Below are 16,581 nucleotides of genomic sequence, written 5' to 3'. Positions count from 1 at the left end.
ACAACAAACAAAAGACATGCATGTGTCTGTGCGTTTTCATGGAAGTCATTAATACAGAAGTGTACCATTGTACAGTACAGTACAGCCCACAGTACTAAGACCTAAACAGTAACATTGTAGATAAGCCGCACTGTTTTCAGAGATTTGGTCAGCACCATCACTTCAGTTGGTGCAGTTGCTTTCTAACTTCAGTTATATTTTTCAGTCCTGTTGCTGGAGGCACACACACCCGGAACCCTGCGGTTACTTCCTTAAGTGTTCTGGAATTCCAGCCGCTGTCATTGTTTCAAATGAGAGATCTTCAGCGGTGCACAGAACCTGCCCGGCAGACATAAGTAATAATGGATACTTACTTCCCCATTTCACTTTTGGGATACTACATAACAATGGATCAGTCTCAGGGTGTTGCCTCCCTGTGATAGGATAATCCTTCTGAGCAACAGTCCAGTTACAGTGGCTAAATTTTCATGCATTTGTATGCATTCGTCTTCGCCCTTGCCCAGGGGCATGCGTGACCGACAGAACAATGACCAGTCAGGCACCTTGTGCGGAGAATGGACTGCGGAACACTAAATGAATCGGCAGGACTATGTCCAGACCGAGGCGCTTGGCATCTGATGTCAGCAGGAGAGGCAAGCGCACAGCTGAAGATTCTTTACGAGAGCTTCTATGCGGCTTACATGGGAGAAATTCACTCTGCTCGCAAATGCAAATGTCAATGTAATCTGGGTGGCTACAGCATTCTCGGAGACGTGATTTCGTTCCTATTCAAATTATAAATTAATGCAGCCAGGTTCCCTCGTACAACAGTACGTGAAGTATCAAGTAGTTCAGCACTTTGCAGATGCATATTCCATCATGAAAAAGTGATCATTTTGAATCAAGAAGTTATTTGGCTTAATTTTCCACAAAGGAAATCGCACATGATGAAATAAACACCAAAAGATGGGGCTTAGCCATAGATATGTAATGCTAACAAAGCAACTGTAATAAGAACCATTTCCACAAGAGGGCAGTAACAGCACTTGAGAAATACATAAATAACAACTGACAAGGTCTTGTTTATACAGAAAGCTGCGCCACATTCCCTTACAAAAGCCTGTGGATGGTACATGCACATACAAAACTATGACTAAAAAATGTAAACAGTACATCCCTAAGGATGAAATTAACTAAACAGAGCTATAGCTGTATGGAGTCTGCAGGGTACCGGCGGAGCGAAGCCATAAATGAATCCATTATCTTCCCAAGTCTGCAGGCTGAGGTGCTTTCTTTCTCTCCTTATCAACCTCGTCGCTCTCTTCACCACCCACAGATATAGGAGAAGGAGATTTGCTGGGGGAGAAAGGAACATTGGAAGATGTATGGGTAGGTATAGCCATCATTTCGACAAGAGGGAAAATGGGGAAAGGGGTGGAGAGATAAAGATGGAGTGACAAGGACGGAGAAACGGGCAGATGCAGGACACTAGTGCACCTGTCTTTATTCTGGGTGATGAGAGATGGAGGGGCGGGTACAGAGACAGAGATGGAGGGTAAAAGACTGGAGAAACAGGGAGAGGTAGAGCACTGGCGTAACTGTCTCCACTCTGGTTAATGAGAGATGGGGGGAAAAGGGTAGAGATACAGAAAGAGGCAGAGCACTAGCATACCTGTCCCCACTCTGGGTGATGAGATATGGGGGGTAAACGGAAAGTGGGAGAGGCAGGGTACTGGTGTACCTGTCCCCGCTCTGGGTGATGAGATATGGGGGGTAAAGGGAAAGTGGGGGAGGCAGGGTACTGGTGTACCTGTCCCCGCTCTGGGTGATGAGATATGGGGGGTAAAGGGAAAGTGGGAGAGGCAGGGTACTGGTGTACCTGTCCCCGCTCTGGGTGATGAGATATGGGGGGTAAAGGGAAAGTGGGAGAGGCAGGGTACTGGTGTACCTGTCCCCGCTCTGGGTGATGAGCCTCCTGCAGGTCTCCATTTGCACATCCAGGCCCCTCTTCATGGAGCACATCTCCATGTACTCGTGCAGGTGCCTGTTCATGTCCGACTTAGCCGTGGCAAGCTCCAGCTGGGGAGGAGCAAAAAAAAAAAAATCACAAACACAAAGAGATTCATTCACAGAAATTGACTCACACAGCTCCGGCCAACATATAGAGGAAAGGTCACAACAGTTAACGTACCATGGAAACTATGACAGTTGACAGTTATTTTTTTTTCTCTTAACATTTTGGGGAATGGCTCCATTTACATTTCACACTTTGATTGTTGTAACTGTAATATTTGGTAAAACAGGAAATCAGTGGTGTTTGATGTATAGGGGATATCCTGGCTACTTCCTACAGCCTAGATATTGCGCAGTTGTATTATGCTGAATAAGTGGGTGACTCGATTGCCTTCATTAAAACTGTCCCTGCTATTTTTTGAAATTGAAATATAATTAGTAACTGTGAAAAGGGGATCTTACTCGTGTATTTGTTTATTAACTTTCAGTAACACTTCGAAATGGCTTGCTGAAGAGAAACATCAAACAGTCAGATGTACCGAATACTCACAAGCCTATGCTGCAACACCTGAGACTGAGCTGCAAATGAGGGCAAGGCTGGCAGCTGTCACACCCGCTCCCCGTCAGCCAGCTCAGCCACGCCCAGTTCAGCCCCGCTCAATCTCACCTGCTCATAAAGTGCACCTGTAACTTGTTATTCAATCAGTTCCTGGCTACTTAAGGACTCAGTCTGTGTTGCCTCATTGTGAGGTATTGTTCTCGTTACTCTATCACGTCTACGTCTACGTCTACGTCTACGTCTACGTCTACGTCTACGTCTACGTCTACGTCTACGTCTATGCCTACGCCTACTCATTTTGGCAGGCGCTTTTATCCAAAGCGACTTACACAGGTTGGAGTTCTACATCTACAATGTCATCCATTTATACAGCTGGATATTTACTGAGGCAATTGTGGGTTAGGTGCCTTGCCCAGGGGTACAGCAGCAGCGTCGCAGCGGGGATCGAACCGGCAACCTGCACTCTGCTATGCCGTGTTTGACTGCTGTTGTGTTTCCCTTTGCCTCTGGACCTTGCTTTTGTTGGATCTGTTTGGACTGCTGCTTCCCTGTTACCAACCAGTTTATGTCCCTGACTACGTTTTTGTCTTCAGATATTAAAGTAAGAAAAAAAAAAAAAAAAAAAAACTGTTGACCGCACTTGGTCTGTTTCATTACAGCAGCACAATGGAAATGGGGCAGAAGTAAGAAAGGGGCACATACTTTCCCCGAGGCCTTTGCTTGTCTCCTTTGATGAAAATTTAGCAAGAAAACGTGCAAGTTATGTTCATCTAATATTCATGTCCATTAGTGAAGGCAGCAAATGTCAAATATAAATTATGTATGCATGAGGGGGTTATTATTAAATCACATATTAAGGCATACTCAAATTGGCTGCTTTTGGAAATACTGTGAGGAACACGCACACCTATTAGCTTTGACATTGACATGCAGTGGTACTGAAATCACTTGTACGCCACTTCAGCATCAATCAGTAAAATAAGTCGTTCTGGAAACAACGTTAACGTCTCCTTTTATAGCAAAAATGTAACAAACCAACCCTTTGGGTGGGTGGGTGGGTAGGGGGGTTACTGAAAGTATGTGTCCCAAGCACTGGTTCCGGACCCACAAAAATCTTTCTTTGTGTGATGAAAAACGGACACGGGCTTGACGGGAATCACGGAGGAATAAAAGCAGGTGTGCAGGGCACACCCTCCGGGGTGGGGCGGGGCAGGGCGGGGCGGGGTGGGGCAGAGGGGGTGGACACCCCATCCATATTTACCTCAATTTGATCTATGGTTTCCTGGTATTCCTTCTCTCTGGATTTGAAGAGACACTCTGTGTCCTTTATCACTTTCTCAAGGGATTCTTCCTGCTGAGGAATATAAGGAAAGGAGTCGGGAACATCGGCGAATGGAGGGGAACCAACACACAAATAGAGCAAAAAAATACACACTGAATTAAAAGGACACGCAGCACCACGTTAGGAACTTACACAGACTGACTGACACTAAAGTGAACATATTCCTGACCAGAACACTAGCTGTCCAATATCCAGTTAAGCAATGTGCAGTGTAAACCTGTGGCTAGTCAGTGTAAATCTGATAAACATGCAAAGGTGGTAACAAACATGAAAAAAAGTTTCCTCCCGGTTCATTACCTAAGAAAAATCTCTTTTTAAAATTATAAGCTCTTTTGACATAATGCTCTCGGTTTGGAACTCCCAGGCTGACTCACCACCCCACCTCCCCCAGGATCTTTTCTTTTATGCAGATGAACATCTATTTAGTTTAAATAGGGATTTCTGCCTGCCAACAGCAATACTTGTGAAACCCTGAATGTTTTCCACTCAAACGTTTTAGGGTGGGTGGAAGTTAAGAACAAGGGGTTTTGCACAGATATACACTGATAAGCCAAAACATTATGAGCACTCACAGGTGAACCGAATAACATTGATCATCTCCAACCCAGGGCACATGTCAAGGTCTGGGTAGATTAGATGGTAAGCGAACAATCAGTTCGGATAGTCAACGTGTTGGATCCAGGAGAAATGGGCAGGGCTTGTGGGGTGCTCCCGGTGAGCAGTGGTGAGTACCTACTGACAGTGGTCCGAGGAGGGACAAACCACAAACCGGCGACAGGGTGTTGGGCTCATTGATGTGCGAGGGCAACGAAGCCTATCCCATCTGATCCGAACCCACAGAAGGTCTACTGTGGCACAAGTCACAGAAAATTTTACTGATGGTTACGGGAGGAATGTGTCACAACACACAGTGCATCGCACCCTGCTGAGTATGGGGCTGCGTACCCGCAGACCGCTCAGAGTGCCCCGATGACCCCTGTCCACCATCGAAAGCGCCTACAATGGGCACGCGAGCATCGGAACTGGACCTTGGAGCAGTGGAAGTGGAAGTGGAAGAAGGTCACCTGGTCCCATGAGTCCCGTTTTGTTTTAGATCACGTGGATGGCTGTGTACGTGTGCACGGTTTACCTGGGGAACTGATGGCACCAGGATGCACTGTGTGAAGACGACAAGCCGGCGGAGGGGGTGTGATGCAATGGGGAATGTTCTGCTGGGAAACCCTGGGTCCGGCCATTCATGTGGACGTCAATTTGACACATGCCACCTACCTAAGCATCGTTGCAGACCCGGTACACCCCTTCATGGCAATGGTATTCCCTGATGGCAGTGGCTTCTTTCAGCAAGATAATGCGCCCTGCCACACTGCACACATTGTTCGGGAATGGTTTGAGGAACATGATGAAGTGTTCAAGGTGTTGCCCTAGCCTCCAAATTCTCCAGATCTCAATCCGATTGAGCATCCGTGGGATGTGCTGGACAGACAAGTCCGATCCACGGCAGCTCCACCTCGCAACATACAAGACTTGAAGGATCTGCTGCTAATGATTTGGTGCCAGATACCACAGGACACCTTCAGGGGTCTTGTAGAGTCCATGCCTTGGCGCTGTTTTGGCGGCACACAGAGGACCAACAGCATATTAGGCAGGTGGTCATAATGTTTTGGCTCATTGGTGTACGTTTGTGATAAGCTTTCACCATAAAATAGTTTTTGACTTCTGAGAACAAAAACATTTAAAGACAGAGAACAATATTTATTTCAGCGCACAGCTGTGAGTATGTAGGGTATGGAGGATGCCCTGGCGTTGCATGTGAGCCTGCCAGAGAGGTTGCCAGTGACAGCGTTCCTGAATGCAGCAGTATCGACTCAAGACTCCCGCAGTAGGACGCTGCTGTGTCATTGCTCTGGCCTGGACTTTAAATTCGCCACTTCACTGGACACGGGACAGATGCCTCAGCTGTAAATGTCTTTTGTGAAACTCTCCTCAGAAACCTTTTCTATGAGAGAATGGATGCATCTGGAAAGGATATGGGGTGTTCCAGAGGTCAGGGCAGCTTGCTGTGTCACTACTTAAGTTCTGCATTAACACAGCCTGCACCAAAGATTACATCACTTTGATGCAGTTCCAAAGGCAGTCACTTCACAGAGCACACACCGGAGTCCATGGATTAGATGTTGCTGTGTCACTTTGAAAACCTTCCACACCACTGATTTTAGCTCAATCCAAAGCTGGGCAGGACACGTTCTGCAGTAGCTAAGTTTGCACTGCACCACATTCATTGTTCATAAGCATCTTACGGATATGTTTGCGTTGTACATCACAACACTGGTCTGTAACATCAGACACAGAAAAACTCCTGGTCAACTCCTCAGTTGGATACTATCCACACGTTAACGAACATGCGTGCTGGCCAATGAGGCGAAAGATTGATAAATTCACAGTACCTCCCCCTGTGTGTCCACCCCCAGGGTGTATCCGGGGAAATCCTCCCAGAGCAGCAGAGTTTCCTCCGTCTCCTCCCAGGCCAGGCTGTCACAGTCATCCTCAAACTCGCACTCTCTCCTGCCACGGAGCCACACTCCCGTTACACAAGAGTCACAAACGCAAGCACACTCCCCTATCTGCCTGCTTTGCGCTGCATTTCACTAGCTCGTGGTGTCTGTAGAAACTGCTCTTCAGTTTTTCTACAGGCACTGTACTACTCTACCAAAAGATATGGGACCAAGATGGCACTCCTCAGTAGGGCTTACTAAAGCTCTAAAGGAAGAATGGTGCACAACACCAAAGGCCTTTCAGCCATTAATTAGTAGACAGTCTTTTATGACTCACTGAAGCTGTCAGTGAGATTTAAGGCCGAAGGCAGGTCGACACGCTGTTCATTTTGTGGAATAAAGACACATTTTGTTCAGAACTGCCCATGTCCCATGACTTCTGGTAGGACAGTGATGTTAACAAACTGGCACATCCTTCTGAATCTAGCACACTTCTAAACATTACACAGTTTTGAAGCATTCACAGAATTTACTACTACTTCCATAACCTACAAAAAAACTGTATTCAAGTATTTTATATGAAAAACTGGCAAGGGTAGAAAAAGCAGTCCTTCGTTCATGAGAACTGCACTCTTTCATGAAAACCAATCACACTCACAACTGATTCAGCATTCTCTGCATCTCCTCGTTGATCTGGTTGGCTGAGGAGCAGCAGCTATCCTCGTCTTTGGCCCCGCCCCCTTCGCTCTCCGAGATGCTGGTTGGCTCGTCCACCTCACTGCAATTGGTGGGCTGAGAGGCCTGCTTACGAGGCCGACGGTTGATGGTGGAGGGAGGGGTGGGCACCTGCACAGGGGAAAGAGAGACTCGCACGTCACACACCCTTCAGAGCGCACAGACGCCATACTACAGTAAAAACACTGCCGCTAGGATGAGAATCCAAACACGCCTGGAATATCTTGATCATGTCCTCGCAGTTCCTCTGCTGAGCGACATCACAGAGCCTGGCCGTGATGTCAATCCTTCGGCAGATGTCCATGTCCACCTTCATGGCCTTCTCCTGTATCTTGCTGTCCAGCTCAGACAAATTCTGACACAGGGAGAAAGGAACATGGACACCACAATAAACCACAACAAGTTTTAAAAGAGAATGGGAGAACTGCTATTATAGTGCTGTTATATTTAAGATTATGGGATTTACTAAATGTATTAGATTACTTACTTAATAAACAAAGACGGATTGCCCCTCTTATCAGAACTAATACTACTAAGTTTTCCCAACCAACTGTACTCACAGAACACTAGAAACTGAACCACACAACACCCTGCTAGGCAGTTAAAAAAAGCTGTACATCTGTAATAATTCAAATCAGTCACTGAAAACCACATTTTCTTTGTTAATCTCACATAAAACAATGAATGCAGCCCACAGTTTCCAATTAAGATTTATGAGGGAGCAAGCATGAGCACATAAGATCCGTATCAGAATGTTCACAACATGATGCAGGAGCTGTTCCTACACGCTCACAAGCATGACCCAAGGAGGCCTGTTTCACAATTCTTACACGTAGTGTGTACCAGACATGTGAATCTCAGCCGATAGCCAGGCAGGTCCTTCAAAAGCCCCCGCGTCACCTACTGCTGAGGCTCAACTGGACTCTTCGTTCACCATAGCAACTAAGGCTGAAATGAGTGAGTGCTGTCATTTATGCCTTGGGGAGAATGAAGCACATCCTGGAATGAGGATGTAGTGTTCTGTTCCTCCAACTCAGTCATACGTTTTTTTACAGAAGACTGCCTCTGTTTTTCCCAAATTCTCCAGCTCCCATTTAACTTTGGATGGAGAGGGCGATTAACTAACAGAAGGCTGAAAGGATATTTAAATTCACTACCATGGGTGCACCTCTGCGTGTTCCTTAACTTGCGGTACTTCAGCAACCATAATGGCTACACAACACGTAGCCCACTATTCACAACAGTGACGAGCCAAAAACAACAGCACAGGAGCAAACCTAAGCATTAATATAGGCCAGTTCAAGTTCTGACAGACAGGTGTGTACAGGGCAGGGGAAGAGGGGTAACAAAATGTAGGTTACTGAAAAAAGAGGGCACAGAGAGACACAGAGGATTGGAATGCGCTGGAGACGTGTTTTTGAGAAGGAAAGCGTCGGAGGGATTTATACAGGGTCAGATTTAAGGCAGGTTCTGGCACGATGAAGAAGAAAAGGATGTTGAGACGTTGACACTCGAGGCTCTGACTGGGGGCGAGATATAAGCACAGTACTGCGGAAGCACACAGGTTTATGAAAGACTACAGGTTCACAGGAAAAAGCAGGGCACGGTGTAGGGCCGGTAAAAAGCAGACACTCACGTTGCTCATGAGTCCTTTGAAGAGCACAAGCTCCGCCTTCAGCTGCTGGACCCTGAGGGCCAGCTCATCCTGGCACACCTCACTCTCCTGGAGGTCCTGCAGGGACAGGCAGGCAACAACACCGTTCCCATGACAACGCCAAATTCAGGACACTGCCGTGGTACCCGTGAGCAGATAACAGCCCCTGAGCTGGTCCGCTGAAAAATCTAGCTCAGCAGCTTTTAATTAAAATATACCTTGGTCTGTTCGATGAAAAATGTACCAGTTGTTTACCTTACAATTATGATTACACAAGCACATTTTAATTTGGAAACTGAAATTAAGTTTTCTGATAAAGCTGCTATGAGCGGAAATGAAAAATGCTTAGTAGGCTTTATCAAACACGCACAGGGTGTTCATGTCTGGTTTATAAACGCCTGAACTAAAAACATTCCCCGAATTAAGGTTTCACCTTCCCACAGAACCTCCTTTGGTGCCTTTTGAGCCAGATTAAAGTAGCCTATGTATTCCTGGACGAGGACAAACAGAAATCACATTAACGACAGAAAATGGATGTGTCACATGGCGACAACAGGCACAGCCCTCAGGATATTTGGAGGTTGGCTCCCCATTCTAAACAGTCAGCAGGATTCCTACCTCACTTCAAATCAATTACTCTCACACCCAGTGAGAGCTGTTAAATTGTTTCCATGAGGAAAGATGAAAGAGGCAGTTTGTGCTCGTAGGGTATTAAAAGCCTGCAGACACAGCAGACTTTTGGGCATGAACGGCTTACGGATGCTAAACAGTATAAAACACAAAAGGGGGTGGCAGTGTGGCACAGTGGTAAAGAGCAGGACTCATAACCAAAAGGTTGCTGGTTCAATTCCCAGCTGAAGCACTTCTGCTGTGACCTTGTGCAAGGTATTTAACCCAGAATTGCCTTGGCAAATATCCAGCTGCATAAATGGATAACATTGTGGAAACTGTAACCGATGTAAGTTGCTCTGGATAAGAGCATCCATCTGAAATGTAATGTAAATTCAGTATGGAGTAATGGCCTAGAACACTGGAGAATGGGCTGACAGACTGGGTTGTGTTACCTCCTGCAGATCATTGACCTTCTCCTGGAGCTCCACTCTCATGGTGTACTCCTCTTCCCATCTGAAAACAACACAACAATATACGGTGTTACTGCTTTAGTGAAAACAACAGTGATCGCTCTACAGAGCTACGGACTGAAGGGACATTAACAGTGTACGTTACATTTATTTATTTGGCAGATGCTTTTATCCAAAGCGACTTGCAAGTGAGGCAGAGTACAACACAAGCAAAAAGCCACATAAGGAGGCAACAGTATTAGAAGTGCAGCATGACTATGTTTCAATAGTTGGCCAGACAAGGTACAAGCTAGCTGGTAGAGATAAAAGTGCATGAAAACATAGATTGATTTTTTAAAATGGAAAACAAAAGTTTATGTTTATGATAAAGTTTATGATATAAGAAATTGCTTTAGGTGGTAGTGCTTCAGGTGTTCAGGTGATAGTGAGGGACTCAGCAAAACGGATGGTGTGGAAGTTCATTCCACCATCGGGGAACAGCGGCAGAGAAGGTTCTGGAAAGTGATTGTGTGCCACGATGTGACAGGACCACCAGACGCCTTTCAGTAGCCGAACGTAGCGGTCGGGAGGGAACACAGACTTGTAGTAGCGAGCTCATTACTACAGATAATACCTTAATAATACCTTAATAATAATATTCTAGGTATTCTAAGGTATTATTAACACTGCCAGTGTCGCAGTGTCCACACAGTACTGCATTTCCTTGCCTGTTTCTGTGACAGCGCACTATGCCGCTGTGCTTATGCTATTCCACGGCACCACTGTCCGAACATGTTTTATGACCCACACAGTGGGTGAGGGGCGTGCTCTTTCTGCCTGTGTGTTCCGTGGGTGCCTGAGCAGCCATGTCAGCGCAGCAGGAATGTCTGTCAGGTCGCAGCTCCTTCAGCCTGCGTGTTAGAACAGTGGACGCAGTTTTAGTGACTCCGTGACTCAAGCGAAAATTGCTCTGCACCAGCGCTGCCGAGAAATCACTCCATCACATGCCGCATTCCTCTGTGCCCTAACTCCCCCCCCCCCCCCCCCCCCCCCCAAAAAAAAAAGAGGTAGGGGGTTACAAAAGTACTTTCAATAACACACACTGCTTTACTTGTTGGGATAAAACAGTGTTCATTGAGTGCATTCACAATGACTGCTGTATGCCATAGCACACAGCTGGAGGAAAGAGAGAGAGAGAGAGAGAGAGAGAGAGAGAGAGAGAGATGGGGAGGGTTGAGGCTGAAACTGAGAGAAAGAAAGAGAGTCCTCTTGTGGTTCCAGCAACCAATAACTGCCTGCAGAATATACTGCATTGCAGTAGTGTGTGGATGCAGATGCGGAGAGAGAGAGAGGGAGGGAAGGAGGGAGGGAAAGGGGGGGGGGACAGAGCAGCAGAAGGAAGGACACAACTAAGTGCAACAGGGAGAAGAGGAAAAAAGTGACGAGATTACCGATTCCTGTTTTCCTTGTTGCTTTTATAAATAAAGTTCAGTGCATTCAGTGTTGTGTCACCAACATTAAAGTGGTGCGGACCACATGTCTATAAACATATAGTGATGTGGGGGTTCAGAGTTTGAACAATGTTCTTTTAATTGACGTGTTTTAAAACGAGCCCCATAATCAGTTCACATGCTATTTAAAAATTGCTTAATTACAAACAATTCAAACTTACGGTGAAATATTAGCATTCACGTGCATAACTCAAAATCCAGCAATATTCAATGACAAACCTAAAGGCCAAAAGAGTATTTAGCAGGCCAGAAGAGATTTTTGTTGCAGGCCACACTATTGACAATGCAAATGTACTTCACACTGTAATAGGTCACTTTTAACAAGCGAGTAAAATGATTGCTAATATCCAACACAACATTGCACTGATGTGATGCATTCAAATGCCGCTGAGAGAACCCAGCCAAACAATAAATATGACAGCTATTTCTATAATCCGAATTGTTGCAGAATTATGGTTAGCTAGCCACTTTTGACAGCTAGTGAAATTTAAACTTTGAGTGTGTTGTCGAGATGATAACATTCCAGTAGCCTATACATTACGTGCACCAAGACCATTCACAGTACAGAATAAGAGCTTACTATTAATTAAAAGGACACACAGTCATTTTCTGTGCATTTTTATACTTCAGCTTAATAAAACATTCAGTTCTGAAACGTTGTTTTGGTGGTAAATATGGTAGTTTGCTCATACTTGTAGTACACCTATCTCCCAATTATGTAATGGCACATGGCTCACACATTTTGACTACAGACCTGCAAATGCATCACACTATTAAATAGTCTGAAGAGAAAACACAACAGTAAAAAAAAAAACTTGAAATTAAACACAGCCCTTCATTGAAAATGAGTATCAGAAAGGAACCGCTGGTGTTATGAATCACTGACTTTATAAATGATGCATCTGCCCCACCCAAGGTATTTTTAAGACTTAAGACTCACGCAATTCCATTTTGAATACCCCATGACTAACCAACATTTTTCATGTCTAACATCCAAATTCTAAAGCAGGTCAAATATTACCATCTTAGATGATACTGACCGAATTATACAGTGTGAAAAAGCACCCTAGGTGGACGATAGTGTCTCAAAGCTCAAATAGTGTGTTCCTGGCTTTTCTTAGTGACAAATGAAAATCCCAACACTAATAAAGAGTGCTGCAGTTTGAGTGTGGCACCAAAAAGTCATTCACTGCCTCTCACAGGTGTCTGGACCTTTTACCAACATTGTTTTGTTGTTTTCTGTGGTGCAAAAAATCTAAATTTGGTGCTCACTGTGGCAACCTGCCAACAATCACAACATTGGTGTCAGCGGTGGGTACAGGCCTGTGTGTGGACCAGCACGTTGGTATCACATGTCCAGACATGGGGCAGTACAGTGTAGTGTACAAATAGTTGCAAGAACAGCTGCTCACTACCTCGGTAACCACCCTTGTGGTACGTGGTAACATTACTGCCAGTGATATGAGATCAAGGTTCGATACTCATCACAGCCAAATACCACAGGGTCACCGCTGCAGTACTGTGAATGTACCAAAGCAAACCCAAGAAAAAGCAAAGCAAGTGATAGATCTAAACACTTCTCAGAATGGATCAGAAGCTTTTGCATACATACATGACCAGTTTTCAGATGTTCTTGACATAAGACATGACTATGCAGTTTCATGTTTGGCTGAATATGAAAATATCAAGCTGTTTTGATGCAGAGAGGCTAACACAGACCATCTCTGGCATGGAAATAATACACACAGAGGCCCCCAACCACTGCAAACCCTCCTTTTTTACTCTTCTTTACATTTTAAAACCTTCCCCTCCAGGAAAAAGGGGGAAAAACAAACTAAGCCAACTTTTGATTCCAGTGGAAGCCAGGGGCAACTAGGTATGGAGAAACAGTCAGGAAAAAAGATATACACACAGTCTGGTTAGAGGCTGTCTTTTGAACAAATTCCTCCATCACTGTATCCACTGCTTCAGAGGTATGACATGGCCATGACAAAATTAAATAACACATGCACACCATCCTCTGGTACATACCCCCCAAAATCCCCCGTCTGTGACCGCAAAACATGTCCGGTTCATTTTAATGGGTACCGCCACATTCTCCCATCTATCAAGTCAACAAATTCATAATTTAAGTGTACGGGGAGGCTGGCATTGTGGAACTGCGAGCAGAATTCTGATTCCTCGATCATTCATCACTAGTAATGGTTAAACTCACCATGAACGAAAGTGCCATGAATACGCATGCGTATAAACTGTTTATACACCCCCCCTGAACCTGACTGTTGCTGTCCGTCTGTTTCTTTGTTGTCAATCAAGTTCGTTTTCCATCTCAACTTTTCGGAGCTCTAAAAATGTTAAGTACTCCAAACTGCAAAATAAATAATTAGAAATTCTCTGCTTTCTGCACCCTCTTAATTTCATGCTAACGTATATATATTCTGTATATACGTTATATGTCTTATATGTATCTTATTTGAGGCCCCCGTTATCTTAAGTGCGGACTTTCATACTAGACTGATGGAGCTCTCCGTCAATTGTACAAGCAAAATCAGTTAACTGCAAATGTACTACGTGTTTGTAAACAGATAAAATATAATGACATTACACTAAGGTAAAGTACAACAATGTTAGTTTTACCTTTGATTGCAAGGTTATTGTAAATATGTAGTGAATACTGCAATCACGAGCAGAGCAAAAAGAAATATCGATAGTCTAGTTAGCTACTTCCAATAGAATATAGCCTGATAACTAACTTACTGCAATAAAAACAATAAATTTGGCAAATTTATAGAACATAGTTTGGCACACATTGAATTACGAAATTAATTGATTGCCTGCTCCGTGCAACAGTGGTAAAACACTTCCACTATACTTAAACCCAAGTTAACACGAAATGAGTTGACCATAAAATCAATATTTACCTGCGTTTGTATTCGTCTCTTTCCCTTTTTACTTTGGCCAACACATTGTATAAAGCCCTTATCTCTGGGGTTATGGTGTCAATCTGAACACCAACTCCATCTGGATGGACCCAGGACACCCCAGGACTGGTCACTCGAGTCTCTACGCCGGATCCCAGCTTGCGGGTGTGGTTGTAGGACCAGATGGTACCAGGCAAAAACCTAGGTGGAGGGTTCGGTCCTGTACTGGAACTCGTACTGGATACATTTTTAGCGTTTATATTGGAGTTAGAGTTGGTTGATGTTTCTGTTGGTGTCGCTGGATCGACGGTGATATTTGGATTCGGATTAGAATTAGAGTCCGCCGCACTCGAATTTGAATTCTCAGTCGTTAGCTTGTTTGGTTCAAGAGTTAAAACCGTGGTTAGGGACGGCGTAAACAAAGTCCTGGGTCGGAGAATCGGGTTATTTGCGTTTTGGAACGGGACAAGCCCAGGTCTGAGTGGGATAGGCCCCACGAACCCAGTCTGTACACCCATTTCTTTAGTGGCTGGCCTTTTCACTTCTCCACACACACCATTGGTTTCCAATGCCTGCTGTAACTGTTTTTCCAAAATCTTATTTCGTCGCTCCAATTCGTGAACCTTGGCTAAAAAGCAGCGGAAGCGTAAATTCAAGGTCTTTAAAACGCTTATGTTGGAGCCCAGGTCATTTCGCAGGGCCATTGCGGCAGGGGGCGGCGGCGGGGGGCGATACAAAGAGTTGTTGAGATGCTGGTAAGCAAGCCCGGTCGGCGGGAGAGCGGAGAAGTCGAGTCCCGTTATATTCTCTGGGCCCAATGCGGGGTGTTCGCCCAGGAGGAAGGACGGGTCAGGGGCGCCGAAAACCGACTCGGGCAGAAGGCCTGTTGGCGAATCCGGCTGGCTCGGACCTTGGTTTTGCTGCTGTTGCTGCTGGAGAAGAAAAACGTTCGCCCCCAGCAAAGGATTCATACTACTGCAGGAAAATCTAAAATGCTCCAAATCTGGCATGAAAACAGAAGTTACTTATTTAATACCTTACTGCGTAAAATTATATCCAGCTGGTTAGCTACCGTTATTTAAAGCAACTGCTAGCGCGCTGGCTGAATAGCTAGCTAAGCCTAATAAAATATATAAAAATGACGTAGGCGGCCGAAACGAATTAAGTTGCGCTAAGAGGTCTTTTAGGCTTATTGTTTCAACGTCTATTTGAATCACATTAGCTTGCTGTCTAACGCCAAGAAACTGGAATGGTAAAAGCCGCAGTGAGAAATGGATAAGTCCCGTGTGCAGTGTCGTGCGAGGCTTTTCTGGCAGCGAAGTAGCGACAAAACAGTGAGCGACTGCGGGACTTAGTTGGCTACCGTAAGTACGTGAGTATAGGCAGATTTTTGTGGTATTTACCCTTTGCTCACAGCTTTGTACGCCTTTCCCTCTAAAATATGCAATTGCCAATTGCATTGTAGCATATGTAGTGTTATCTCCATCAGTTCACATGTATCACTGCCACTATTCAGGAATTCTTTTCCATTTATACATTACCTCTTGCTCTCTAGCCACGCAATTACGGTAGCATGTCTTTGACGTCAGCAACCATAATAAACTGAGATCTGCGGCCTGCGGCGAGCAGAATAGAATGCTAACGTGGAGTCCGCAGGAATCCGCCTGCTACAGTTATAGCTTATGATCAGACTGGTGAAACATTTTGACGCTTATTTGTTGAGAGCTATCGAAACGAAAGTTTGTGCCCTTTATGATACAAAGGCGAAACACAAATGTCTCAGTCTGTATGAGTTTGATTTGTAAACCATTTTATTAAGCCCCTGTAATACTACAAAGCCATTTATTTGAATTATCTCGAAGTAAAAACCGCACTGTGACATTGACTTTAAACACATCTGAAATCCACACATGAATAAGATGTCAAAATAGTATATTATATACACACTAATTCTGTACTACAGTGTAATTGTTTAAACACATTAAGCAGCAAAGGGGATACAGTTTACAGTATTTAGAAACCTTACAACTTTGTGAAGTATTTTGATATTTAGCTATTGTTGCCTGGAGGGATTCCAATCTACCAATATATAACTTGTGACTACATTCCATTAAATTTATTTCTCAAAAACTACACTTTTGTATAATGTACCTTTTGTGCAAAATCACCACATTTATTGACTGGGTAGTCTATATTTTAAAAAATTAGATCAGTAATGACATTATATTATTTCTTAACCAGTTTCCATTTCAAATTGTAGCTCTTTTAATGTTGTAATGTTCCGACATCAAATGTCACCGTATTATTTAACCCA

At 44.6% G+C, this 16,581-nt stretch overlaps 1 protein-coding gene across 2 annotated transcripts; it reads right to left on the bottom strand.

Moving 5' to 3' along the window:
• Positions 1 to 15,594, bottom strand: iffo1b (intermediate filament family orphan 1b). 2 transcript variants are annotated; one of them, XM_036538164.1, is made up of 9 exons: positions 14,268 to 15,594; positions 9,839 to 9,899; positions 8,757 to 8,852; positions 7,335 to 7,475; positions 7,044 to 7,231; positions 6,338 to 6,455; positions 3,813 to 3,905; positions 1,928 to 2,058; positions 1 to 1,335 (listed from the first exon to the last, which is right to left on the bottom strand). In XM_036538164.1, the coding sequence occupies exons 1-9, from the start codon at positions 15,275 to 15,277 to the stop codon at positions 1,239 to 1,241; spliced, it is 1,935 nt and encodes a 644-aa protein (XP_036394057.1). In that variant the 5' UTR covers positions 15,278 to 15,594; the 3' UTR covers positions 1 to 1,238. The 2 variants fall into 2 exon arrangements, with proteins under 2 accessions (XP_036394057.1, XP_036394058.1); XM_036538165.1 differs by lacking the exon at positions 8,757 to 8,852.
• Between the last annotated feature and the right edge of the window lie 987 nt (positions 15,595 to 16,581).

Source organism: Megalops cyprinoides, chromosome 10 (genome assembly GCF_013368585.1).
Source record: "Megalops cyprinoides isolate fMegCyp1 chromosome 10, fMegCyp1.pri, whole genome shotgun sequence".
Taxonomy (NCBI): Eukaryota; Metazoa; Chordata; class Actinopteri; order Elopiformes; family Megalopidae; genus Megalops; species Megalops cyprinoides.
The sequence above is the reverse complement of the archived record's forward strand: the minus strand, read 5'-3'. Positions and strand labels throughout refer to the sequence as shown.